The sequence below is a fragment of the Limulus polyphemus genome, unplaced genomic scaffold, assembly GCF_000517525.1.
Source record: "Limulus polyphemus unplaced genomic scaffold, Limulus_polyphemus-2.1.2 Scaffold9983, whole genome shotgun sequence".
Taxonomy (NCBI): domain Eukaryota; kingdom Metazoa; phylum Arthropoda; class Merostomata; order Xiphosura; family Limulidae; genus Limulus; species Limulus polyphemus.
In genome coordinates, this window is record NW_013675593.1 from 5,046 (window position 1) to 14,132 (window position 9,087).

Below are 9,087 nucleotides of genomic sequence, written 5' to 3' on the forward strand. Positions count from 1 at the left end.
AATGCTGATTACAGTAGAAATCAGGTGAACAGTTATTACTCAGATGGTTGTTTTTAACAGTTTGTATGTAGAAATCAGGTGAACAGTTATTACTCAGCTGGTTGTTTTTAACACTTTGTTTGTAGAAATCAGATGAACAGTTATTACTCAGCTGGTTGTTCTTAACAGTTTGTTTGTAGAAATCAGGTGAACAGTTAGCCTTCAATAAAGTAAAATAGAAAATTAGACTATACTTCCCATGCCCATGTGTTGTATCCTCTTTTTTCTGAAATTGCAGGTAGTTCTCTCTGATGTTTGATACTATATTTTTAATCTTAACATGAAAATTACTTTGCACATGGACTATTCAAAACAAATATTCAATATATTCATGGACAAACCCTTTTTTTAGTTTATTAAAAATACTTCATTAAAAAATGATTTTTTGTGTGTGAAAAACTTATAATGTTAACTGAAAGGCTGCCAAATTTTGTGAAGATATACACACTATATTGAAAGTTAGAAATATTAAATCTATAAATACTTTAAACAAGTACAAAGAGGACACATGGTCAGCCAAATTGACCGAGCCAGAGTTAAGAAAGAACCGGCTTCACAACATCTACTATTCTTCCAGTTTGTACAAACATAACATATTAAGAAATACCCAGCTACACAAGAGCTACTATATGCTACTGATTTGTACAAATGTAACATATTAACCTTTTTGTGACAGTGGGTCTAACTGAGCATGTCATGGTCTTTGAGAAAGTTGTTTTGAAAATTAATTAAACTGCTTTTTATTTACATTATACCAATTAGTATAGCATAGAATCATATCTAATAACCCATATTTTAATGGTATATAAGTTTTAAGTTCTTAATTTTATAAGGCAATAGTTAAAAACAATCCTGTATTTTTGCTAATGTGATATTTTCTCTAGGCATCCCCTCTTCTCTATTTTATCCGCCACCCCTCCAATAAGTACGAAATTTATTGTAAATTCCTCACTATGAAATCATCATTACTCAGACAAACCATAATTTTTATAGCCTTGAATTTTGTTTGGTTACAGAGCCATCAAATAAAAAATCAGACCCCTCTTGCCACACCCACCTGTTACATCCTCTCTTACGTTTAATTCTATATTATGTATTACCAATAGAAAGACGAGTTTTTCATCTATCAAATGATGCACTCTATTACATTGTTTTCTGGACAGAGAATTGTTAAATTCACTGTTAGTACAAGCTTCGTTCCCATGGGAAAGATAATGACTAGCTTAGATGAAAGAAAGCCAGAAATATTTTGAGAGTTAGGGGAAATTGTCTAATTTTTGTGGGTTATTCTATGTTTTTTTGGTGCATTATTTAAGTATATAAAAATTATTTAGTGCATTACTACCATTAGTATTAAAAAGTAGGTTTAAGTGTCATAGACAGTCGACAGCAAAAAACAAAGACCTAGATAAGTACTTTATTTCATGTTTATTCTTTATTTATTATTATAAAAGTAACTAAAATGTAAAATTAAGGATCTCTTTGGGTTAGTTAAGGTTAGATTAGGTAAAAGAATAATAATAATATTATATAATAAAAAATGTTTCATAAGGCACGCACACTAGCAGCTCAGACTCGAAGTAGCTTGTGGATAATGTAATTTTATAGTGTAACGTGAGCTCCACATTCCCCAAGTGATTTGCAACTTATGATGGTGTGAATAGTAGTAGTTAGTTCTTCAAAAAGCAATCACTGAGCAATGAAACAATAAAATTTATGTTGAAATAGATGTATAATGTTATGAGATTAAAGCCACATAGGATAAATGAATGTCGTTTCAAGTTGCAATTGGAAGTCATTTTAGATAGAAAAAAATGGTAATTTAGATTTATTTCAATTTTTCTCTTTGGTGGTTACAAGGTTGGTCAAATAGATGGACTCCATATAGAGTTAGGGTAGAGAAAATAGCAGATAAATATAAAGTTTCAATAAAAACAAATGTTTGAAATGTATTTAGGAGGTTTTAGAGAATACACAAAAGATATTTGAGATTTTGGGTTGAAGAATAGTTTTTTAATCATAATGTGTAAATCACTTCCACTTGGACCAAGAACGAAACAGACTTGATATATTTACAAACAAATCTTCAGTAAAAATACTTCATTAAAAAATCTGACTTTTTATGTACATAAGACTTGTACTGTTTACTAGAAGTCTACTAAAGTTTATGTAAATGTGTATACAAACTTGTGTATTTTATACCGAGCCTGTCGAGAAAGAGTTAAGAAACAGCCAGCTGCACAAGAGCTACTATTCTGCTGATTGGTACAATCAATTAGTCATCAATCAGCTGAAAAAAAAAAATCTACAATCAGAGGTTCATTTTTAAGGAGCATGAGTAGGATCACACTTCTTCCTATTTCTTAACCTTGTCCAAAGAGCATAACTAACAGTGCTCGCTAAAACTCCAAGAATGGATTTAAAAAATCAATGAGTCAAAAATACCAAAATTAGTAAAGCAAATATGAGGATGTCATTTGCTTTTATTGTGTAGCAAATGAAGAATACACATGAAAAGCAAGAAATATACTACTTACCTGGGCCTTTTTTTATTTGCTGTCAATGACACTTAACCCTACTTGTTTTGTTATACTAATGGTACTACTGCACTAAATAATTTTTTGTTTGAATAAATAATGCACCTAAAAACACAAAACAACAGCATGCAAAAAGTAGTGTCCCGTAGCTATCAAACTTTTCTGGCTTTCAAACTATGTGACAGGAGCCATTACAAATTCATCTAAGCTAGTCAATGTGTTTTACAAGGAAATCAAGCTTGTACTGAAAACGATATTGACAGTTCTCTGTACAGAAAACAACATAATATATAAATATAAAATATATAAAATATGCCATTTGATAGATAAAAACCTTGGCTTTCTATTGGTTATAAGTAATATATAATTAAATGTAAGAGAGAACTATTAACAAATCCTGAAAAAGAGGGTGTGGCAGGAGGGGTCTGATTTTCTATTTGATAGCTCTGTAACCAAACAAACTTGAAGGCTATAAAAATTATGGTTTGTCTGAGCAATGACAATATTATAGGGAGTAATTTATGTTTAAATTCGTACTTTTAGACAGGGTTGTGGATAAAATAGATGAGAATATACCAAGAGAAAATGTCACACTAGGGGAATTAGAGATTTTTTTAAATATTGCCTTATAGAATTAAGAACATAACTTGTATACTATTAAAATATGGATTACAAGCTAAGATTTTATGCTATACTAATTGGTATAGTATAAACAAAAAGTAATTTAATAAAATGTTGAATGTTAGACACTAAAACCTTGTGTCATGCACAGTAAAGGATACCCATGGCTCTTGTACAGCTGGTTGTTTCTTAACATGTTTGTACAAATGAGTAGAATAGTAGCTCTTGTACAGTTGGTTGTTCCTTAACATGTTTTGTTTGTACAAATGAGTAGAATAGTAGCTCATGTACAGCTGGTTGTTCCTTAACATGTTTTGTTTGTACAGATGAGTAGAATAGTAGCTCTTGTACAGCTGGTTGTTTCTTAACATGTTTTGTTTGTACAAATGAGTAGAATAGTAACTCTTGTACAGCTGGTTGTTCCTTAACATGTTTTGTTTGTACAAATGAGTAGAATAGTAACTTGTACAGTTGGTTGTTCCTTAACATGTTTTGTTTGTACAGATCTGTAGAATAGTAGCTCTTGTACAGCTGGTTGTTCCTTAACATGTTTTGTTTGTACAAATGAGTAGGATAGTAGCTCTTGTACAGCTGGCTATTCCTTAACTTTTTTTTTTGTACAAATTATTTGTTCCTTGACAGATTGTATGTACAAATCACTAGTGTAGCTCTAGCTATACAAACCATATTTATATCTGTATTAGTTTAATTGTTTTAAACCTAGAAGTTATTTTATTTTTTTCTGCATAAAACTGATTTAGTATGCTTTGAATTTAGTATCTGTTGAAATAGTCATAGTTTAATCTTGTAGATATTTTCTGTTGGTATCAATAACAGTAAAATAATATAACCAGCTATCCTGTTTCTTTAAAAAAGGCATTTATTTCTTAAAGAAAATAAAATCTTAATTGATCTATACAAGAGCATTTAAATTTATTTGAACAAGACAGAAATCTATACTTGAAAAAACATATGATGGTACACTAAGTGCCTTTAACATAAAATAAATTTCCAAGTTGAGTTACATTTTACTGTTAGTAGGTGCACAAGCGTCTAGGGTATCACGGGCTAAGCCCACCAGCCCAGAGGTTTCTAAAGAAGTTGTGGCTAAACCACCTACTACCCGTAAACCAGCAGTAAAGCAACGACCTGCAGCTCAAAATCAGAAACCAAAGGTTTGTGGATATGTTTTATTTATTTTTAATATATATGTGGCGACAAAGTCTGAATTGTGTATTATATCAACTGACATGTTCTACAGAATTGTTAAACCAGTTTTCAATTCTCCAATATTAAGAAATTTTGGAAAGTTTAGTATTTGTTTATTGTGTTTTTTCAGTTAGCTTGATATTGATCTATATCACACCATGAAAACCATGTTTTTACAATTACTTTGTGTTAGACGGAAAAATGAATTTTTGTTTTGACTACTAGTTGCTATCGCCCGATACAAAGTAAAAAAAAAAAAGGAAATGTTTCTTAGATCCACCAGGTGTTTCAGGACTGCATAATAGCATTGTTGATTTGAGGACTATTTATAAAGAAACTAACAGTGTCAGTTTTCCTTTTAAAATTATGTTTATTCAGCTGTACTTCATGTCTGATTCTTTCACACAGGTATTTACTGTGGCTGAACCTCCAGCTCCGAGTGGTGTACCAGCCGAAAGTGTCACCATTGTGACTGAACCTCCAGCTCCAAGTGATGTACCATCTGAAAGTACCGAAATTCTGTCTGCAAAAACCATTCCTCTTAGTGATTCTAATATTTCAGATGAACATCTTAATAAATCAGAAACCACAAAAGAAACTCCATCCGAACCTGCTTTGAAACCTGAAATTTCAACCAAAACTGATCTTAAACCTGAGATCTCATCAAAATCTGATCTTAAACCTGAGATCTCATCAAAATCTGATCTTAAAGTTGAGATGTTAATGGATGCTGATCTTAAACCTGAGATCCCAATTGAAGTTCCTCATACACCTGACATCCCAGTGGAAACAGTTCCAAAACCTGAAATTCAAACCCAGATACCTCTTAATGAGGTAGAATCAGGTCAGAAAATTGAATCTTCAAAAGATGAGTCACTTGTCAAGTCTTCTTTGAAGAGTGAGACTCCATTAAAACCTTCACCTTGTGTGGCTCCTACTCCAACAGGTACACCCACTGGGAAGCCCAGGATCACTTCAGAAGAAGAAGCTAAAGCAGCTCTGGCAGAAAAACGCAGGCTAGCTCGAGAGCAAGCAGAAAGGGAAGCTGAGTTGGAAAGACAGAGGCAGGAGGAGTTGAGGTCAGTAATCTGTATATTTTAGCAACTTTTTATCTCTCTCATAAATATGCTATCGTTTAAGGTGAATGCTTGAAATTATAACTCTGTGTTCCAGCTGAATAGTCTAAGGTACTTTTCCAGTTGTCAGTAAACTGGTTACACTTACTTAGATGAGAAACATGTTTAATAAACAACAGTTTTTGTTAAAAGACATGTTTTACTGTGTACTTATATTTTTTACTTTTGGTGAAATCTTTGAATTTGTCCTGCGGTGAAGTGTGAAAAGTAAAATTTTCATTCAGGCGTAAAGAAGAAGAGAGACTTAGATTAGAGGAAGAAGAGCAGAGGCGACAGGAGGAAGAACAGATCAGGTTGGCTGAAGAACATCGTCGTCAAGAAGAAGAAAAGCTACAGCGAGCTATTGAAGAGCAGAAGAAACGTGAAGAAGAAGAACAGAGGAGAATCGAAGAGGAATCTCGTGTGGTTAGTGCTTATTGTAGAGAAAAATGTGTGTGTGTAAAGATAGATGTAATTTGTAAAATCCTTGGCTAGGAAATCAAATTTTGACTGATAATTTTTTACTTAATGATTTGAGAGTTAATTAGAAAAAGAAAGTGTAATTACCAAGATTTAGTTAGCTATTTATTGGATATAATATAACTATTTTGAAAGTAATCTTGAAATCACTCTTGATTTCATATGATAGACATCTTTTGAAGGTTGCAATTTTTTAGTAAATATATTTTTGCATAAGTAGAGTTTGTACTTGACAGATAAATTGTTAATGTGGCCTATATACCATCATCTAATCAGGATTGTTAATGTGGCCTATATACCATAATGTAATCAGGATTGTTAATGTGGCCTATATACCATCATGTAATCAGGATTGTTAATGTGGCCTATATACCATCATGTAATCAGGATTGTTAATGTGGCCTATACACCATCATGTAATCAGCATTGTTAATGTGGCCTATATACCATCATGTAATCAGCATTGTTAATGTGGCCTATATACCATCATGTAATCAGCATTGTTAATGTGGCCTATATACCATCATGTAATCAGCATTGTTAATGTGGCCTATATACCATCAGCTCAGCTGGTTGTTTTTAACAGTTTGTAGAAATCAGGTGAACAGTTATTACTCAGCTGGTTGTTCTTACCAGTTTGTTTGTAGAAATCAGGTGAACAGTTATTACTCAGCTGGTTGTTTTTAACAGTTTGTTTGTAGAAATCAGGTGAACAGTTATTACTCAGCTGGTTGTTCGTAACAGTTTGTTTAACAGTTTGTTTGTAGAAATCAGGTGAACAGTTATTACTCAGCTGGTTGTTCTTAACAGTTTGTTTGTAGAAATCAGGTGAACAGTTATTACTCAGCTGGTTGTTCAACAGTTTGTTTGTAGAAATCAGGTGAACAGTTATTACTCAGCTGGTTGTTCTTAACAGTTTGTTTGTAGAAATCAGGTGAACAGTTATTCCTTCCTCCTAAACAAACTTGTATATTACAAGTGCCCTAGTTATTATGTAAGTATAGATCTGGTTCCTTCCTCCTAAACAAACTTGTATATTACAAGTGCCCTAGTTATTATGTAAGTATAGATCTGGTTCCTTCCTCCTACACAAACTTGTATATTACAAGTGCCCTAGTTATTATGTAAGTATAGATCTGGTTCCTTCCTCCTACACAAACTTGTATATTACAAGTGGCCTTTTTATTGTGTAAGTATAGTTCTGACTAGATTTTGTTTTTTTCTCTTTCCTACAAAACCTTCTCTACCACACATTTCCTACTTAATTTTGTAAGTATTGGTCTGGTTGTTTCATCATACAAAACCATATAGAGTACAAGCTTCCTGCTTATTTTATAAATGTGGATCTAGTTCCTTCCTCCTACAAAACCTTTTGTATTACAAGTTTCCTACTTAATTTGTAAGTATAGATGTAGTTCTTTTCTCCTTAAAATGCTTAAATACTACAAGTAACATATTTAACATGTAGGAAAGGGTCTGGTTCCTTTTTCCCCACATAAACTTGTGCACAATTAATGTATTTAATGTTTGGTACAGATCTGTCTGTCTTCCTTCAAAAACTTGTTTACAAAATACCCACTTAATGTTTAAATATATTTTCCTTCCTCTTACCCAGGCTTGTTCTCTAATTCAAACAGTTTTTTAGCTGTTATCTTAAATGTTGAATAAGGCTTTATATGAAACTTGTGGAACAGTTTTTTTAAACTTTGATATTAATATCTGTCTTCTTTTCGTTTAAATAGTAGTAGAGTGATTATGTTCACTTGTATATTTAGATTAGTTGTACCTAAAACATTCAGTAGGAAAGACTACAGGACATGGAAAAAAATAATGAAATAATGAAAAAACTATTTATTTGCAAAAGTCCTACGTCAGGCAGTTAAAACCGTGTTACATAGAAAAAAGGCTTAGACGTAAAATATTCAAGAGTTGAATAGTCGAGTACATGATGCAATATGTAATTTATCATTGAACAGATAGACAATATCATAATCAGATATTGTGCCACTTAGGAGTGGAGTTGAATTTCTAAACATTTACTTAAGGTTTTTCTCAACAGATGTAAATATACTGTAAAAATATTCAGTGATTACAAAGTGAGCTGAATATTTATTGATGTAAATTTTTTGACTCTTAAGCAGCTTTACGAGTAATACGTTTTAGTTGGCATAGTTACTGCTTTATCATGGAAATTTTGCTGATGTTTCTTTTAATTTCTTTTATGATCTTTCATTATATTAAATGAAGCAAGATACTATTTAGTGAAGTGGCAGATTTCATGTGTTTGTGTTTGTATATATATATTTTATTAACAAAATAACATAGTTTAAAATACCCTAGCTTTATTGATTGCCAGGGTGTTTTTATAGTATTTTTGTAAGTACAGTACTTGATCTGATGAAGTTAATATTAATTAAATATTTAACATGTACTTAATTCTCTAATTTACTTTGTAAGTTTATTGATTAACAAAGGCAAAATTTTCTTATGTTATAGCTGCCCGAAAGGATCCCTCCTCAAGGCCTCAGAGCTCAATGTCTCAAGCATCTGACATTTCACCATCTTCTAGTCAGGCATCTGCTAACTTGAGACCTCGTACTTGTCCACGACGTCCTCGACCTATTAGCATTGCAGGCAGCACACCTGATCGGGCTGTTCTTGAATCAGCGACCAACCACAGACAGGCACGCAGTGTGGATAAAAAAGGTAATGATCCCTTTTTCATTTACAAGTAAGGCTGTTTGGGAAATATTATTTAGTAATTTCTTCCAAGAAAGCTCTGTAACATTCTGGTGTTCATTTTGGAAAAATTAGTCGCACTCAACCTTGTTTTTATCAAAATCACAGAACTACAGTATTTGTAATCTAAGGTCCAATTTATATATTTAGCCACAACTTGAACTGCCTACAATGTACCAATTATTTCTTGATTTCTTTTTAGTGTAAATTAGTACAAAAGAAACTTTGAAATATTCTGCCTTGACAATTTGTTATAAGAAATAGGTAAAATAATTATTGATTTGAGAAGTGTTCTTTGATTGTTAGTAGAACTAGGTAAACTAACCAGATCTATACTTACATAATAA

The 9,087-nt window shown here is 32.1% G+C and overlaps 1 protein-coding gene across 1 annotated transcript in view; it reads left to right on the forward strand.

Annotated features, from left to right (window-relative positions):
- The window catches only part of LOC106476181 (inner centromere protein-like), a gene marked incomplete at its 5' end in the record, with an annotated part of 18,546 nt that overhangs the window by 4,175 nt on the left and 5,284 nt on the right, over positions 1 to 9,087 (forward strand). Inside the window, 3 exons of the mRNA XM_013936849.2 lie at positions 4,239 to 4,372; positions 4,815 to 5,485; positions 5,767 to 5,947. Coding sequence (XP_013792303.2) covers positions 4,239 to 4,372; positions 4,815 to 5,485; positions 5,767 to 5,947 — 986 coding nt within the window. The remainder of the gene's footprint in view (positions 1 to 4,238; positions 4,373 to 4,814; positions 5,486 to 5,766; positions 5,948 to 9,087) is intronic.